The sequence below is a fragment of the Mycteria americana genome, chromosome Z (assembly GCF_035582795.1).
Source record: "Mycteria americana isolate JAX WOST 10 ecotype Jacksonville Zoo and Gardens chromosome Z, USCA_MyAme_1.0, whole genome shotgun sequence".
Classification (NCBI taxonomy): domain Eukaryota; kingdom Metazoa; phylum Chordata; class Aves; order Ciconiiformes; family Ciconiidae; genus Mycteria; species Mycteria americana.
In genome coordinates this window covers 63,648,880-63,668,029 of record NC_134396.1, presented here as the reverse complement: position 1 = coordinate 63,668,029, position 19,150 = coordinate 63,648,880, and the positions used below count along the sequence as shown (strand labels likewise).

The 19,150-nt window shown below is 42.7% G+C and overlaps 1 protein-coding gene across 1 annotated transcript in view; it reads right to left on the bottom strand.

Annotated features, from left to right (window-relative positions):
* The window catches only part of DGKQ (diacylglycerol kinase theta), a 103,809-nt gene that overhangs the window by 35,650 nt on the left and 49,009 nt on the right, over window positions 1-19,150 (bottom strand). Inside the window, exons 8-10 of the mRNA XM_075526761.1 lie at window positions 4,883-4,983; window positions 3,168-3,391; window positions 2,250-2,340 (exon numbers count right to left, since the gene is read on the bottom strand). Of these exons, the coding sequence (XP_075382876.1) occupies window positions 2,250-2,340; window positions 3,168-3,391; window positions 4,883-4,983 (416 nt within the window). The remainder of the gene's footprint in view (window positions 1-2,249; window positions 2,341-3,167; window positions 3,392-4,882; window positions 4,984-19,150) is intronic.

Genomic DNA, 19,150 nt, shown 5'->3' with positions numbered 1-19,150 from the left:
GTTTGCCACTGTAGGAAGTAAAGTTGTGCAGTCAAAGCTCAATTAGAGTTCAAGCTGAACTCGATTAGAGTTGAGCAAAAGAAGGATCAGAGATAACACTGGTCCATTACTTGATGAGGTCAGTCACCTCACAAGTAGGGATGTAGACAAAGTGGAGATGTTTAATGCCTTCTTCACTTCTGTCTTCAACACTGATGATGGGCCCTGGGACTCCCAGAGTCCTGTGCTGGAAGACTGCGACTGAGGGGATGATAAGCTCCAGCTGACCCTGAACTTGTTCGAGACTTGCTGCTCCAGCTGGGTGCACATAAATCTATGGGGCCCAATGGGATTCATCCCAGGGCACTGAAAGAGCTGGCCGATGTCATCGCAGGACCTCTCTCCATTATTTTTCAATGGTCTTGGCAGTCCAGAGAGGTCCCAGTCGACTGGAAGCTGGTAAATGTTGTCCCAGTTTTCAAGAAGGGTAAGAAGGAAGACCTGGTAATTACAGGCCTGTCAGTCTCACTTCAGTGCCTGGTAAAATTATGGAGAAGGTTATTCTGGGAGTTATTGAAGAACACTTGAGAGACAACACAGTCATTGGTCATAGCCAGCACGGGTTCCTGCGGGGAAAGTCCTGCTTAATCAACTTAATTTCCTTTTATGACAAGGTAACCCATCTAGTTGACCAAAGGAAGCCAGTGGATATGGTAGTTTTGGATTTTAGCAAAGCTTTTGATACTGTCCCTCACAGTACCCTTCCGGATAACCAGTCCAGCACACAGCTACACAAGTCCATAATACATTGGGTGAGCAACTGGCTGACAGGTTGGGCTCAAAGGGTTATAGTAAATGGGGTTACATCAGGCTGGCGGCCAGTCACCAGTGGGGTTCCCCAGGGCTTGATTTTAAGGCCTGCGCTCTTTAATGTTTCTATAAATGATCTGGATGCAGGAATCAAATGCACATTAAGTAAGTTTGCCGATGAAACTAAATTAGGAGGAGCTGTGGACTCCCTCGAGGGTAGGGAGGCCTTACAGAGAGATCTGGATAGGCTAGAGAGCTGGGAAATCACCAACTGTATGAAATTTAACAAGAACAAGTGCTGGATTCTGCACCTGGGATGGGGTAATCCTGGTTATACGTACAAACTGGGGGGCTAGAGAGCAGCCCCACGGAAACAGATCTGGAGGTCTGTGTTGATGGCAAGTTGAATATGAGTCAACAGTGTGCCCTGGCAGCCAAAAGGGCTAACAGTGTCCTGGGGTGCATCAAGGACATCATAGCTAGCTGATCAAGGGAGGTGGTTGTTCCACTCTACACTGCACTGGTGCAGCCCCACCTCGAGTACTGTGTGCGGTTTTGGATGCCTCAATATTAAACTGTTAGAGTGTGTCCAGAGCAGGGAGACCAAGATGGTGAAAGGCCTCCAGGGCAAGACTTGCGAGGAGCAGCTGAGGTCATTTGGTTCGTTCAGGTTGGAGAAGAGAAGGCTGAGGGGTGCCCTCATCGCAGTGTACATCTTCCTCAAGGGGGGCAGTGGAGGGGAAGGTGCTGATCTCCTGTCTGGTGACCAGTGATAGGACACGAGGAAATGAAATGAAGCTGCGTCAGGGGGAGTTCAGATGGGACATTAGGAAAAAGTTCTTCACTGAGAGTATGGTCAGTCCCTCAAACAGGCTCCCCAGGGAAGCGATCACGACACCAAGCCTGTCAGAGTTCAAGGAGTGTCTGGACAACGCTCTTAGTCATATGGTTTACTTTTAGGTAGTCCTGTGAGGAGCAGAGAGTTGGACTTGATGATCGTTATGGGTCCCTTTCAACTTGAGATATTCTATGATTCTACGATTTCCTTTGCAGAGCAGTGCAAAGAAGTAGGAGACAAGCATGATCATCCTAATAGTGACTGCCAGTTTCCCAACAAGGTAAGATTAGCAGTTACATACAAGTGTATTTTAAACATCTCAAGACATAAACAACCAGAAAAAATATACTGCACACCAAGAATCATTGTGTTCATACGAGTAAATCTGCTTGACCCAGAAAGACTGATGGTAACTTCCAGTACAAAGCAACCAGGTCCACCATCAAGACTGCAGAAAGTTTTGAGCATCGTATCAGTCACAACAGATCATCTACCAAACATTAACAACATTCACATTAACTGCAAATGGACTGATCACAATTTTTCTAAAGAGAAAAATATACATACCCCACTTCAGGGTCACTCAGGTGGTATATGGACATGCTTATAATCTTTCATTTACCTGCCTTCCGAGTAATGGAAGCACTTCTTTGATCACAGTCTGAGTAGTGCTATCCTTATTTACTCGTAGAGAAACATATGCCATTCCTACCCTAAAGAGAAAATAAATACTTATTTTAGGACAATCATTTGACCTATCCTGTGTGTACCTTCTTTACCTAAGTGGCAAATTTTCTGTGGGGGTAGGATGAAATTTGTATTAGTTGAAGAAAGTTGTTCACTGAGGCTCATGACAGATGCAGTATTAGCCCCACAGACAAGCAGAGACTTCATCTCAAGGAATTGGTCATTACAATTGTAGCACTGCAAATTACTTTCTTCCTATACACAGAAATACCTGTGAGTCTTTCATAAAATTTGGCAATGTAGTTGCATGAGTAAAATGAACAAATGTTTAAATTTTATCTCACTACTCTTAAGAAATGAATAGGTCACCAGCCAGTCTTGTTTCTACTGCTAAATATGCTTAAAATGTATATTGCCTCAGTAGTAAATGGAACAGGTTTTTTTCCTTTATTTTTTCCTCCTATTCTCACATCATAAGTTACACTAAATTCTTCCTACTTAATATTTTTTCCAAAAAAACATCAAGCTTCCAAGCGATGTGTGTATGTCATCATTTGTTTACAGATGCAGTTAATGTAAAGTTGCATCTTCTTGGCCAAACACACAATAATAGAACTGCACAAGTTGCACAGTATGTTCCATAAAGAAATCCACGAGCACGTTTACAGGCACAGAAATGAATAATATGTATATTACTCATTCAGAAAAATAAACAGAAGAATCCTGAAATACAGAAGAAGAAAATACATTCTCTGTTATACTTATGCAACTTCAATAACTGAAACACAATGGGCTACAGAGGACAAATGTAGCAAAGCAGGATAACCTTGTGATAAAGGAGGAAAACACTCACTTCAGCCAGGCAGGATAAATTCTGATCACTTCCTCATCCTTTGGTTTGGCTCTGATGATCCAAGCTTCAGGAACAGATTCTCGGAATACCGAGCCCAAGTTGCTGTCCTCTGCAGCATCGTTCCTGTTGATAACATCATCAGACAGCAGCGCCTGCTGTGTAAAGGTCTGAAGCTCATACTCCTGCTGGTCATCATTTATGTAGTATGCCCTCAAAGCAGCCTCCTACAACACAGCAAGATAAATTAACATTTTCTTGAAGAGACATCATTAGTAACTGTATAGCCACAGACATTTATAAATACCTTACTTATGGAACCAACCTTTAACACATGTTTTAAGTGCAGAACAGCGGATAAATAGCAATGGCAAAAACCAAAATAAGAGCAAAGTTTCGAAAACAAATTTTAGTGGAAGATACAAAAACAAAACTTGAGATATCAATGGATTTGAACACAGCCCACACAATTTTTGTCAAGTGATAGTCATTTTAACTCCATAGATCAAATGTAAAAATTCAGCACCAAAAAAGCTACACTCACTGCATGCAAAATTTACTCCACAAGGAAAATGGTAAATTACACTTGATTGTACCCCACTCTGCATACTCAATCTTCTTGCACTAAGGGGATGCTGAAAATCAGTGAGCTTCTCAGCCACAAGGCTACTCTGAGCCCACACACCTGTGAAGAGGAAAGGTAAGGGCTGTCCTTGGAAGATGGAAGCAGTCACAGGAATTTTACATCCATTACTGGCCCACACCTGCAGCACCTCTGCTAACATAAGCCACTTATGAGAACTGGTATTAATCTGCCCTGGTATTATAAGCACCAGTCTGATAAAATGTGCTTGAAAGGCAAGTAGCACTCCTAAATAAAAGGTCAGCACTGTACACAATTTTCCTTGAAGATCTTTGAGATGCAGAACACTACAAACCATTTTAAAAACTCCTATTGATTTTGAGCACAATATCAAGATAAAAATCTTAATGAGCTGTAGGTTTAAATTGTCAAAATTCTGATGTAATAAATTCTCCAGACTCCTGTGCCAAGTGCTTTATGACTCTGAGTACTCACCATGCTCAATTCTACTGTGCACCACCCCATACCCCTCTGGGCTTCATTTTTGCACAGCATGGGGTCTCTGCCCAGCCCAGTAAATTAAGATGTGTGCAGAACATTTGATTTAGTACTGAGTCATGTTTCCACCCCAGATGGAGCACTGGAAAAGCTAGGGCGTGGCCACTATGTGATCCATAATTCATTACTTTAACAGCCAAGGAGTAGAGGTAACTATGGCATGCTTTAGTCTTCAAAGCTGATTAATTGAAGTGCAATAGTGGTGGATGTCCAGGATAAACATCAAACCACTACATACTACAGAAGAGGAGCAAGATCTAAGGAGCCGATTACCCAGTATTGCTCACATCAGTAAAATCAGACTTCATTGTCACACAGGGAAGGAAAATGACTGCTTAACATGTGATATGCTGTGATCCCCATTATGCTATAGATATGGAGGCCACTACTTCTTCAGATGCTCTAAAATAAGAGCAGTACATGAAGAGGTCTAATTACATTGTAATATTACAGCCCATTTACAGATTCTGTTGTTGTTGACTTACATTTGTAAAACTGTTAGCTTTTGACCATTGTAATATACAATTATATGCCCCTTTTATCACACTGGAATATTGACCTTCACCACGTATCTTACCACAACTTCTTCATTTTTTGCAATCCTTGGAACTGAAATCAGTCGAAATTGATTGCGTTTCACTGCATCATTCCCATCAAATATCTTTAATGTTTGTTTACCTGAATGAAAACAATTATTGTATTTCAATAACACACCCCTCAAATCATAAAGCTACCTGAATAGGAAGCATATAATGGAACTATAAAAAACCCTGCTTTTAACCCACTGAACAGTTCTTCATCACAAGCTTTGAGGCTGAACCTTTTAACTTTTGTTTTGTTACTGTTAATTTAAAACAAGGGTACATTTGCGAAGGAAAGCAGGAAGAATATTTCAAGTAATCATAGTTTCATCCTGGCTTTTGATATAACTGCTTATATGTAACTATACTGCTTATGTCACCACTTCTTCATCCTCCCCATTCAAGATTGCATTTATTATTGACCAATATGAAAACCAAGACAGAGTGCCATCACCTTCACAACAGCTCCCAAAGCACTGCCAGTTCTGAGAGCATTCTTCTGAAGAAAGTCCTTAAAATAGCTGGTTAACTGTACAGACAACAGGAGAAAATACAGGAACAACAGAAAAACTAGAAGAAGGAAGGTACAGCAAATTAAGAACTACAACCCTTTGCTGTGTTTCATTTCACTAAAGCCTTATCAAATCCATGGTCAAGTCATGGAGCACAGGTTGCCCAGACAGCTCTGAAAGGGGGAAGAGTTAAGGATTTCAGGTTCACCTTTCTGGTAAAGGTCTGGTCAAGTCCACTATATGACAAAGTTTCTCTCTTATTTAAACAACTATGTTAAGAGCAATAGCAAAGTGTAAGCAAATTCTCATAGAACAGGCAGTTTTTGAGAGGTTTTAAGAATAAATGGATGTTATTGGTACAGTATGTGTGTCCTTACTGCCTATGGAAAGGAATCAAGTTAATCAATCCAGACCAAAAAGGAGTTTCCAACAAGACAAACCTTGTGTCCTCTCCTGATCACATCTTTATGAAGAGACCTGATGAGCTGTTCAGTTTTGCAGGTTCTTCCATGTACCCCGCAGAAAGCCCATGCTTTACAACAAACATGACTATTCTTCAAGGACAGAATTTTCCCTTTTTCTTCCAGTGTTTGACTGAACTGTGAAAAGTCAGTCTTTGTATAGCACAATGTTACAGACTGTGATCTCATAAAAAAATCTGTACACCTGCATTCATCATAAAGTAATAAAATCACTAGAAGCTATCACTTGCAGATTTGAAATGTTAGAAATATTAACTGAAAGCCATGTACACCAGCTGTAATGTCCACACAACTGGTTAATCATGCAGTCTGTTAATACACATTGTAAAGGAGAGATACATCACGTGCTGGAGTCTACTTCCATCTTTCTCTTATAGCTTGGAAATACTTTGCAGTACAGCAGAAAGTACTGAAAGCCTTTTGCTCTCAAACAATGTTGGCATTTAGGTTTGAAGAACCACATTAGCAAACTACCATTTGTCATAGGAGGATTAAAAAGGAGAGCTGGAACTGGACAAGCAAAAAACCAAACCACTCCTAACTGATAGCTGAAAAAAAAAGAGAGCTAGAATCCAGGCAGAAATGGGCACCACGGGGTATCTCAATGCTGCAGTGACAGATTATGAGGAAAGACTGCAGCAAGTAACTGCTTTGCAAGGACACTTCAGTGATGCTCTGCTAGCCTTCTAGAGCCACCTGAAACTCAGATATGCTGTGTCTAATCCACCTATTTCTGTTTCAGTGTATATTCTGTCACTTCAACCAAAGGCAGACACTCTGCAGAACTAAAGGTTCATCCAATACTATGTTTGAAAGCAGCCTTTTTTAAACGAGACTCTAACCCTCAAAGAAAAATCCAGCTACCTTCATTCTCGTTGCCTTTATTTCTCATTATTTTGAGATGCAACAGCTACACTTTAGACTTCTTTTTCAATTTCGACATGTCCACTTATTAAGGCCTTTCTTCATTAACGATTCCACTGGGCATGGCACAATGTGTGTGCAAGGACGTTCTCATTAGGTAACACAAAGATCTACTTGCACAGCAGAGCAATCACCAGAACAGCCTCCCATCCTACTCCAAAGCTCATCTTAGTCTCTCCTGGTACAAAAGTGGCTATGTTGATTGGTGGGCACTTCAGCAGCAGCACTACCCCTTACAGAAGAAAAACGAGTGGGACCACTCCAGGAGCAATCACTCCTGACATAGGATTTGGGCAGTATTTCAGTATAAAGCTTTGCTCTTCTTCTTTTGCATTTATGAAACTATGATAAACTGCACAGAAACAAAAAAAACTTTTATGTTAAAAACCTTAAGAACAGATCAGGGCTGAAGGTGGTCCATCCCATGTGCATCCATGTGAACAGGGAAATGCCTGTTAGCCAGGAGTATGAGGAAAGCTCTCATACCCTTCTCTGGAAACGGGCACAGCTGGGCACCTCTCTGAAGTACCCATACACGACTGCCCACAGCACAGGACACAACCTGGAGAAACTGGAGGTCTGCGTGCCATTCAGGGGTGCGATTTCGTTGGAGTCATGGAGAGCTGTTGTGACAGCTCACACAACTGGCGTGCTGCTGCAGGTGGATAAAAGCTGCTGAAGAAGGATGAGCTGGAACAGTGAGGAGAGGAAGTTTCTGTGAGCCCCTCTAGTGTGAGAGCAGTGGGGCTGCTTAGAGCTCTGCCTTGGGACGGATAATAAGACAGCAAGAGCTTATGGCTAATGGGTAGTGGACAGACCAGTGTACGGGCAACGTTATGGTGGTTGTCTGTTACAAATGTCCTGATTGGGAAGAAGCAGTAGATGAAGCGGGTGATGCCTTCTTCTGACAACTGCAAGAAGCCTCGCATTTGCAGGCCCTCATCCTCCCAGAGGACTTGAGCCACTGCCATACCTGCTGGGGGGACAACAGCCAAGCAAGAGCGATCCAGGATGTTTCTGGCGTGTGCTGATGACAACTTCCTGACACAAGTGACGAGCTGATGAGAGGAGATGCTTTGCTGGACCCTGTTCTTACAAACAAGGAGGAACTGGTTGGGGATGTAAAGGCTGGGGACAGCCCTGGCTGCAGTGACCACGAGTCGGTGGTGTTCAGGAGCCTGAAAGGAGGGCAGTAAAGCAAATAGCAGTATCAACAAGCCAGGACTTCAGGAGAGCGGGCTTTGGCCTGTTCAGAAATCTGCTTGGAAGACTCCCACGGGATACAGTCCTGGAGAGAAGAGTGGTCCAGGAGAGGTAGTGGATTTTCGAGGATTGCCTCCCCCAGTCTCAAGAATGGTCCATTTCCCCAATCAGGGAAAAAATGCAAAGGTGGCAGGAGGCACACGTGGATGAACAAGGAGCTCCTGACTTAACTCTACCATTAAAAGCATGCGCACTAGAGGTAGAAGCAGAGTTGGGTGAGGTGGAAGGAATCCACCTCAGGAAGGAAGAGACACTGTCCAAACATGCAGGGATGGGCTTCAGAAAGCTAAAGCCCATATGGAGCTGATTCTGGCAGGGGACATGAAGGACAACAAAAAAGGTTTCTACAGGTACATCATCAGCAAAAGGATGACGAGGGAAAATGTGGGCCTGCTGAGGAAAGGGAATTGGGACCTGGTCTTAAAGGACATGGAGAAGGCTGAGGCACTGATTGCTGCTTTTGCCTTGGTCTTTACTGGTAAGACCAGCCATCAGCTCCTGAAACGAGAGGGAAATTGCAGGGCAAGGAAGACTTACCCTCAGTGGGAAAGGATTAAGCGAGGTAACATTTAAACAAACTGGACATGCACAAGTCCACGGGTCTGTTGGAATGCACCCACGGGTGCTGAGGGAGCTGGCTGATGTTGTTGCAAGACCACTCTTGATCATCTTGGAAAGGTCATGGTGGTTTGTGGGAGGTTCCTGAGGACTGGAAGAAAGCATGTATCACCTGTACTTCAGGAGGGGTGGGAAGGAGGATCTGAGGAACCACAGGCTGACCAGCCTGACCTCGATCACTGGGAAGGTGATTGAGCAACTAATCCTGGAAACCATTTTTAAACATATCAAGGAGTGGGAGTAGTCAGCACAGGCCTATCAAGAGAAATCATGCTTAACCAACGTGGTAGCTTTCTATGATGAGACAGCTGGCTGGGTGGATAAGGGAAGACCAGTGGATGTTGGGTTTATTTACTTTAGTAAGGCTTTTGACACTGTCTCCCTTAACAGCCTCATAGACAAATGGAAGAAGTACAGACTAGGCAAGTAGAGAGAGGGGTGGACTGAAAACTGGCTGTACTGCTGTGCTCAAAGGGTTGTCTACAGAAGTATGAAGTCCAGCTGTAGGCCAGTCACCAGTGGAGTACTCTTGCAAGTCAATACTGGGGCCAGTATTGTTTAGCCTCTTCACTGATGACCTAGATGATGGGACAGAATACATCGTCAGTGTGTTTGCAGAGGACACAAGGCTGGGAGGATTGCTTGACAGACCATGGGTGTGCTGCCTTTCAGAGGACCTCAACAGGCTGAAGAAATGGAACAACAGGAACCTCCTACAGTTCAACACAGTGAAATGCCAAGCCCTGCACATGGACAGGAATAACCCAGGCAGGGGTCTGACTGGCTGGAAAGCAGCTTGGCAGAAATACCCTGGGGGTCCTGGTGGACACCAAGTTGACTGTAAGGCAGAGACATGCCCTTACAGGAAAGATGGCCAACAGCATCCTGGGCAGCATTAGTAACAGCATTGCCAGCAGGCTGACAGAGATTATTTTTTCCCTCTATTTAGCCTTGCTGAGACCTCATCGGGAGAGCTGTGCCCAGTCCTGGGCCCTGCAGTACAAGAAAGACAGGGATGTACTGGAGTGAATGCAGGGAGGTCCCATGAAGACGATGATGGGACTGGAGCATCTCTCATATGAGGAGAAGTTGAGAGAGCTGGAGTATTCATGCTGGAGAATGAAGGATTGGGGCGGGGGGGCGTCTTATCCCTGTGTATAAGTAATTAATGGGAGGGTGTAAAGGTGAACAGACGAGAGACAATGGGCACAAATTGAAACACAAGAGATTACATTTAAACCTAAGAAAAAAACTTTTCTACTGTGAGACTGGAACAGGTTGTCCAGGAGGGGTTGTGAAGTCTCCATGCTCGGAGATATTCAAAACCCGACTGGACACAACCCCACATTGCTGTGATTGACCCTGCTTGAGCAGGGGGTTGGCCTAGATAATCTCCATACTACCTCCAACCTCAGCCACGCTGTGACTCTGTGAAGGGAAGCCTGTACAAGGGATGCTTGTACAAAGAAAGAAAAAGAGAGACAAACAGAATAAATAAGATCACAGAATCACAGAAGGGACCTTCAAAGATCATCTAGTCCAAACACCCTGCCATGGACATGGACAACTTTCACTAGATCAGGTTGCTCAAAGCCCCATCCAACCTGACTCTGAACACCTCCAATGATGGGGCAACAACTTCTCTGGGCAACCTGTTCCAGTGTCTTACCACTCTCATCGTAAAAAATTTCCTTCTTATGTCCAATCTAAATCTACCATCTTTCAGTTTAAAACTGTTGCCCGTTGTCCTGTCACTACAGACCCTGGTAAAAGGTGTCTCTACATCTTTCTTATCTCCCTTATCTTTCTTATCTACGCTTCTTTTAAGTATTGAACAGCTGCAATAAGGTCTCCCCGGAGCCTTCTCTTCTCCAGGCTGAACAACCCCAATTCTCTCAGCCTGTCCTCATAGGAGAGGTGTTCCAGCCCTCTGATCATTTTTGTGGCCCTCTTCTGGACCCGCTCCAACAGGCCCATGTCTTTCCTGTGCTGAGGGCTCCAGAGCTGGACGCAGTACTCCAGGTGAGGTCTCACCAGAGTGGAGTAGAGGGGCAGAATCACCTCCCTCGACCTGCTGGCCACCCTTCTGTTGATGCAGCCCAGGATACGTCTGGCTTTCTGGGCTGTGAGCGCACATTGCCGGCTCATGTCCAGCTTTTCATCCTCCAGTACCCCCAAGTCCTTCTCCACAGGGCTGCTCTCAATCCCTTCATCCCCCAGCCTGTACTGATACTGGGGGTTGCCACGACCCAGGTGCAGGACCTTGCACTTGGCCTTGTTGAACTTCATGAGGTTCACATGGGCCCACTCCTTAATCCTGTCAAGGTCTCTCTGGATGGCATCCCATCCCCCAGGCATGTCAACCACACCACTCAGCTTGATGTCATCTGCAAACTTACTAAGAGTTCACTCAATCGCACTGTCTGTCACTGATGATGATAATAAATAGCACTGGTCCCAGTACAGATCCTTGAGGGACACCACTTCTAACTGGTTTGTGAAAGCACAAAAGGTTTAAACAGGAAGCAAAAGAACTAAAATCCTAAATGAAAGCCAAATTGAAGAAGCAAAAATTACTGCCTTTCTAAACGGTATCTACAACATGACAGATCTTTGGGCTTCTGGTTTTGCAGGTTTACTTCTGGCTCCTGTCAAGAAGAATGAACTTTGGAAGCACAGCTCTAATTTATTCTTTCCTATATGATTAATCCTCAAGTCCTCTTTTGAGAGTAGTTAGCTGAAACCTTTTACAACATCTGTTTAAGAAAAATAATCACAAAATTCCCACATGCAATGTACACTCTTTACAGCAATGGAGAGTGAATTATTCTACTGGAGAAGTGAGCTTGGGATATATGATATGATAGATCGGGGCTTTTCCAGTATTTTTTTAATACGAAAAGTAGTATTACGAGGTGGATTTGGCTTTTCAGTTTTCCAGTTATCAACTTAATGGTTGCGTCTGTTGCCATTTAGTCACAATATAAGGAACATTTAAATATCATCAACTCTCACTTCTAAAGTATCCTTGAAACTCTATTGCCATTGCATTGAGACAGTCAGAAAGTGATCTACTCCTTTAAACCCTGCTGGATTAACGTCAGAAAAAGTTAAATTCTTTTAGAAACAGAATTCTGTCAGAGTGATCTCCATGGTGACTTCAGCATAGACAAATTTTAACCAAAAGACACGCTGTGTCCTGGGTGACCTTGTTTAGGGCTAACACAACTTGAGAAAACATAGCAAACACTGGTTACTGGACAGCACAGCCAATGTTCTGAGTATGAACTTTCATAACATTATCAAAGTCTCTACTGTTTTCTCTAGCAATCCAAAGCATAGACAACCATCTGAGAATAAAAACATTCATCCAAGTTTTAGTACTTGTTTTCATTCGAACTGCCTTTGTAGTCTGGTCTTGTTAGATACTAGCTGGCCTGAGAGAATCCCTAGCAATTTTAAGTGGAGATTTTTTAATGAGCTCTCCATTTCTTAAGACCAGCCAAATGTTGCAAAAAGTTGGCTTGACTCTTAAAATAAACTGGTTTGCAAGTAGAAGTTTAGATCTACAGACCAGTAGTAATGTCCTAAGCTCAAGTATGTTCCTTAGCTAAATACACAGTATGCTCAGTCCTGCTTTCCTTACAGTAATCTGCTTGTCCATCATACAAAACAAGCTCAATTTATCAGTGAAAAATAATGTTTAACTTCATCACTGTCCTCCTCACAGGGGTCACTTTTACTGCAACCTGATGAAAGATGGCTTTCTTGCACGTGAGCTTCTGGGGACACATTAACAAAAGAACAAACAGCTACTTATTTGATCACAACTAGTAATCCAGAAAAACACTTCCCAACTAATTCAAGTGTACATCCACAACATGAAAGTTAATGGGAGTCTTATGCCAGTCTGATTTGTCTAACTAGCTTTGGAAAGAAGCTCAACTACAATCACTTTTTAAATTAGATAAAGCTCTTTCTCCCTCCTGTTCCAGTTTTTAAATACTAGAAAATGATCCAGTTATAGAAGTGAAGTCTACATACCACTACTTAGTATAAAAAAATCTTGCTAATATGCAACAGATGCACGTAAATCTTGGTATTTAAAGGAGTTACTGCCTGTTTTATAATATTGACACTTCACTGCCAAACGTCTTTTATCTTTTCCTGTTGGATCAGACTACACAGTATCAGGACTTTCTCCTCACAAACACATTACTTTTTTTTCTTATCATGGGATACTGAGTTGGGGAAAAAAAAAAAACAAAACCAAAACCAACTGTTCTTCATGCTTATGCTTTTCAAGGGTAAAATAACTACAAAAAGGTCAACTCCAGGCATAATTTACCAAACCACGGAATTTGATTTCAGAGGCTAAGATACCAAGTCTTCCTGGGAAGAGGGTAAACAGCATTTGATGAGTCCAAAGTTCATGTCCTTTCACTTCCAAATCCCCACAGACAGGACATAGCTTCTGTAAAGACTTATGTGTGGCTTGTGGCCAAGATGGGGAAATGATGTAGTCCTGAATGTTTTTGCCACTGAAGAAAGCTAGAGGCCTACACCAAACATTGGTGGAATTTACTCTTAAAAGACTAAATTCTAGCAACACTGCTTACCAAGAACCATTCTTCCTAACAAAACTTGTGCTATTCATGCGCTTTCTGCTCTCCTTCTCTAGTCACTGCTACTTCAAATTACAAGTGTGGACTGGCAAATTTTGGGTTATTACAGTATTACCATTCACAACCTACAAGGCAGCAATAAAGTAGGTAAGAATTGTGTATTTTTTCTTTTATCGGTCTTGAAGAGAGTCTTTCAGAATCTCAGATTCTTCCTTTCTCCAGCTGCTCCTCTTCTAGGAGAGCCACTTGCACGTGTCACTTCTCTGGACTTGTTTTCATGAGTAGCTCAAATCTCCGTAGTTCCAAGACAGTTTTGAAGCACAAAGCTGTGTTAATAGCTGTCCTCCCATACTGGTAGCCATCTCTTCACCCTTCTCCTCCAGGGTGGTTTTTAGAACTTCTCCAAGCATCTGCCATATGTATCACTACTTGATCTGGTTTCACCTGCTTCTCCCTCAAGCTTTAGGGCTCCAAATCCATTTAAATCAAGTTTCAGAGGAATATGTGACATGCTTAGTTATCTGTAAGCAGTTTTAGCAGAGTACAATAACCCTTTTTATGAAGGCTGAACATTTTCATAAGTATCTTTAGAGGAAAAATCCCTCAAATCCACACATGCCACCTTTGCTTCCTCCTGAAAACAGCTTGTTCCTGCTTGCAGAATTACAGTCAAGGTGGTCTCCACACTGTCAGAAGATTTGGGACAAGACATAAGCAAGCACTAAGCCAATGACTTAGGTCTATCTAATACAACAACTTTTTATCTCCCTTACTCAGCAGGTGAACAGCTACCTGAGCAGAGCACTGCCTGGCAAAAGAGGGGCCATGGAAGGACATACTGTGAAAAGTACGTTTGCTGACAGCACTGCAGCCCCCCCATTTCTCTCCTCAGTCAGATTCCTCTAAAACCTCCTTCAGAAAGGGTTTTCTCTTGATGGCTGAATTTCGCCCTGCAGAAGATGGGCACGTGCTGAAACGGACAGTTCACATGCAGCCAGCGCCTGCCAAGAGACACTCACGGGGCAGAGAGACTCCCAGGTCAGGGCCATGCCCTTCGCTCTTCACACGTTCTTGTCTGACAAATGGGTTGCACACACACAGAGCCAGAAAGCCTGTTGAGTCCTCAGTACACCTCCTGAAATGTGTCTGTACACATTTCCAGTGGACTGCTATGGAGAAACTGTACCCAAGCATCAAGACTAGCAGGATGTTAAAGCAAAAAGAATGCATAATCACAGAAACAACCCAAAAAACATGGACCTCCATGTCATTCTTAAGTATCTACGGTTAAATTTTAAATCTGATAAGCCTTGTCATAAGGACCCCTAAGGCAGGGAATAAATTAACACTAGCTAATAATGTTTGCAAATATCTCTCCATAGCCTTCTGACAATGATGCTACAGAACTACAGGAAGACTTTTCCAACCCTTCTTCTGGAAGAGATTTTCCATAAAACCTCTTTACATTTTCAGGAAGTAATTAAGAAGGGGTGCTTGCCTTCCCTGAAACAGACATCTAGAGCAGCCAACGTTTTGACTACCAACTGGTAAGAGACAGCAAGGATGAGGGGAGAAGGGATTCGGGGAACAAGAGACGGATAGGCAGACTGAAAGGGAACAAAGCCAAAGGAGCAGCAACACTGGGGAGTAAATGTTGTGCTTGGGGAAAGAGGGGAACTGGGAGAGACAAGTTGGGGAAGAGCACAAAACACAACTTGGTGAGAAGTGAGAACAATAGTGGGCAGTATCAAGTGTCAGAAAAGGCACGTGAAGGGGGTTGAGGGAAGGAGAGGAAAGGAAGATGTGCACAATGGGGAAAGTGAAGCAAAAGGAGAGCAATGTGTGATTTTTCAGAACACTCATTTTTCTTTTCCCAGTAGTACAAGCAATTCAGCCAATAAAAGGAAATATACAACCTCTTCCAGCACTTAAGCCACTAGTTCATTCAACACAGTTGAGCATAGTCCTCTTTTTCAAAATATCTTAAAATGCAGGTGAACCAAACCATCTTGGGGGAAAAAACGTTTTCGGAATGACACCAGGTATAGCAATTCAACTTGTAAATGAGTATCTCTTGAAGTACCACTGAACAGAAGCTTTTGCAAGGAAAAAAGTTGAAGACATGGAGAAGCAACATCCCCCAACCACTATCTATGATGGATAAGCTTTGAAATAAATAAAAACTGCCTAGGCCTCACTATACAGTAGTCAAGTACCCTCTGCTTTTATTGATTCCTGGCAAGCAATTAGGGCAGAGTCTAATGGCTTTTCATGTTCCCAGATACCTGCAGATTGATACACAAGTAAGAGCTCTTAATAACTCATTTTTTATTTCAGGAATTACCGAGACACCTCCTCTGGGATTCATTTGTTGCATATATACAATAAACCAACTTCCCTCCCACACACTATGTCTTCATATTACCATGAAATAATACGAATGATTTTCAAACATTTGCCTCAAGCCTGACAGATTACATCTATGGTTGCATCTCAGCTCAGACCAATGAATTCTGCCTCCAGGAAAACAAGAATAATCTGTGGTGGTTGAAACCTAGTTCAATATCACATCTCAGAAAGGACAGACAATGCACACCCCTGAGAGGCACCTCTAAGGAGCACTTTTAATCCCCTTCTTTACCTCCACCCCCAGCTATCTGAGGTCTATCAATACAGAGCAGTTTTATCAGTTATATATTCCCAGAATGACCAAGAATTATTTTAGCATGAAAATGGACTCTGGGGCTCAACTCCTTCCCCAGACAATACAACTAACTACACTAATGAGAGCATCCCCATGATGTTTATCCTACTGTCCCTGTAACATTCAGTTCTCCTCAAGTTAATTGTTCACTGTGTCAACAAGTCCTTAGAAGCTGGCTCATGTTCTCAGGCACAAGGATTTATAGTCCTTTTCCAAACCTGCTCTGTAAGTCTGTTAAACCTATCAAATCTATCATCTCAGAAAGTGTAGGGTTGTTTCTATGGTCATTTTATGCTTTTGGCTTCAGTATTGTGGTAGGCTAAGTTTCATGGTTGACTTAACATATTTAAGCTCCCAAAATTAACATTTAAATCTTCTAACTTTACACTTCACTCAACAAGCCTACTACAATAGCAAAGAAACAAAAGGGAATGCAGACCACTCATTCAAATTTTCTTCCAGTATTAATCCACAGACTTTGCATTCTTTCCTACAGAAAAGCATGTCCTTACAAATCAATATTATTCAATTTGTTTGACTTGTTTTCACTGTTTTTAAAAATATGCATCTGTGAAACATGGAGAGCTGGAATTAAGAAAAGCTACAATATTTTGGAATATAATTTGGTTCAGACACTCCTGAGGGAGAGCATGGTAACATCCCAAAAGATGTGGCAGATGTGCTTGCGCCAACATATAGAAGCTAATGAGCAGCTCACTCTTGACCCATATTACACAAATGGTATTATTTAGAGATGGGTGGAAGAGGTCCAGCACGTTATAACCATGCCTCTGTCATGTTTAATTTGATAGGTTATGACTCCCCACACACAGAGAGGCACAGAAGCACAACAGCTGGCAGGTGAACCCCAATAACTTTGTCAGAGAAGTTATCAGAGAAGTCATGCCCTGCCCTGACACAAGGGCATCAGCCCATGGGCTGGGGGTGGCACCCAGCAGGTGAGTCTGCAGGAGAAGCTCTGTGGGTCACCTCACCGAGAGAGGAGGTCACTCAGGGTGTAGGGCTCTAGGAGATGCATGGGAAGAATATTCTGGGATTGTACAAAAGTTGTTAGGGGATGCTTATGGGAGGAACCAAAGGCAGGGGAAGGGAGGGATCAAGGTGGTTTGGGGAGGACAAGCATGAGAAAATAGAGGGATAATGAGATAAAAGAAGCTGGTCACACCTACAGACGTTGCTGGTTGGTGTGCCTGCCTGGCCATGCCCTGCACCTGATCAGCACAGTCTGTCCTTGTCTTCTAATTAAATGCTACTTTTAACTGGTTTGTGGCTGTGGTTTCCACTCTTCTGCGTGCATGTGTGCATATGGGTTCCTCAGTGCAGCAACTGAAGCAGGACCGCAGGTCACTAGGACCCATGTGCCCACAGTGCCAGCAACCAGAGTGACAGCTGTTGTGTGAGCACCAGGCTGGGCTCACTGGCACGCAAGGTAAGTGGCCTGGGAGCCACGTGTGTGTGCGTCTCTGAGTGAAGCACCTGGTGGAGATGACTACTTGGAGGGACCAGGAGGTCCAGGATGACTGCTGGAGAGACCATGGGGGCTGGCAGCCCACTGAGAGACCTAGAGGGGAGAGGGTGTGCATGTGCATATATGTATGCACACCTACATGCACACAGCCACACATGCATGTGTATATATATATGTGTGTGTGTGTCAGAATACATGTATGTACACACACACACCCCCACTCCCAGCATTCCCACTAACAGACCTTCATCCTGCTCAGCCACAGAGGGGACAGAATGCTGCAGCAGCTTCACCTCTACTGGGGTACCAGATCTGGAGACCACTAATATCATTAAACTAAAGCTTTCAATCATTTTATCTTCTTTTTTTGTGAATGCTTTGTTTTTAAAGGGACATTAGAATCACTCTCCAACTATTGAGCTTTCTAAATCACAGCCAAGTTACTGGGCTCTACATTCACTTCAGTTTTGTGAACATGTATTAAGAGGAAGCAATTTGTTTTAATGCCACTGTTCTATTTAAAACACAAGTAATTATTATTTACACGAGCATTGAACATGTACCATCTACTGTTGCTTTCTCCAGTCCACAGACGGACACTGTATATGAACAAAAGACATATTAAAGTTTGTATTCTGCCCCCAGTTTTTGTATCTTTTTTCCTTCTTTTGGGAAGGCTGTCTAAAGCTGAACTGTCCTGTACTAGTACTTTCAACCAATCCTGTTGAAATATCTGGATACATCATTTGCTCTCTTTGACAGTCATGAGTAAGGGAAATAGCCTTAGTTGGCAAACGATAAAAGCCCTGACACTAAACCACTTATGTCACTTAAAACACTAGAAAAAGCAAAAGTGTCTTAGATAAACTGCAGTTAGTCAGAGCCTGCTCCCATAATAAGGCAGCATGGTGGTGGATCATAACTTACAGTCATTAAGAGACACCAGCTTCAAATTTTAAGAAGAGAAATAAAAGCATGTTTGAGATCACTTCCCTAACAGAGTTAATTATTTACTGAGCTGGATTTTTAAAAAATCCAAACAGTATTTGCACAATTATCCTATTAATTTAAGAACTTTAGGCTAAAAAAAAAAAAAAGGGAAAAAAAATCATATTTATTGATTTTAAATTTGGGGGTTTATAACAATCCATGCAGCTACATTAAGTAGCAAGTACCATGTTTTTCTAGTTACTAATATGGATATAGGGGATGGGATGCCCTTAAATTGTGTCTGGTTTCATCTTCTGAAAGGTAAGAGTTTGGCTAATACCAACCCCAGAAAACTCCACACGCATAAGAATTTAAGTGCATAAGAAGCAACCAGCCTGGCTCAATCTTGATGCACAGGAATACATACATTTTTACTGCAACATGCCCAAGCAAATAAATAAAAATAAATAAATAATTTTTAAAAAATCACCTGGTGTCTTCAGTAAGATTTGGATCCAGCTATCTTAAAAGAAAAAGGCTTTGAAAAGACATGCTGTCTGCCCTTTAAATTGATTGCTTATCTATGGATTGTTAACACCATGCTTTCTTTCTTCGATTACCAAGTTGAGGGAAATGATCTATTTGTCAGGGTAATGAACAGACTGTCACTTAGGCCAATCTACCAGTGGAAAATAGTGATGAGATATTTGAAAGACC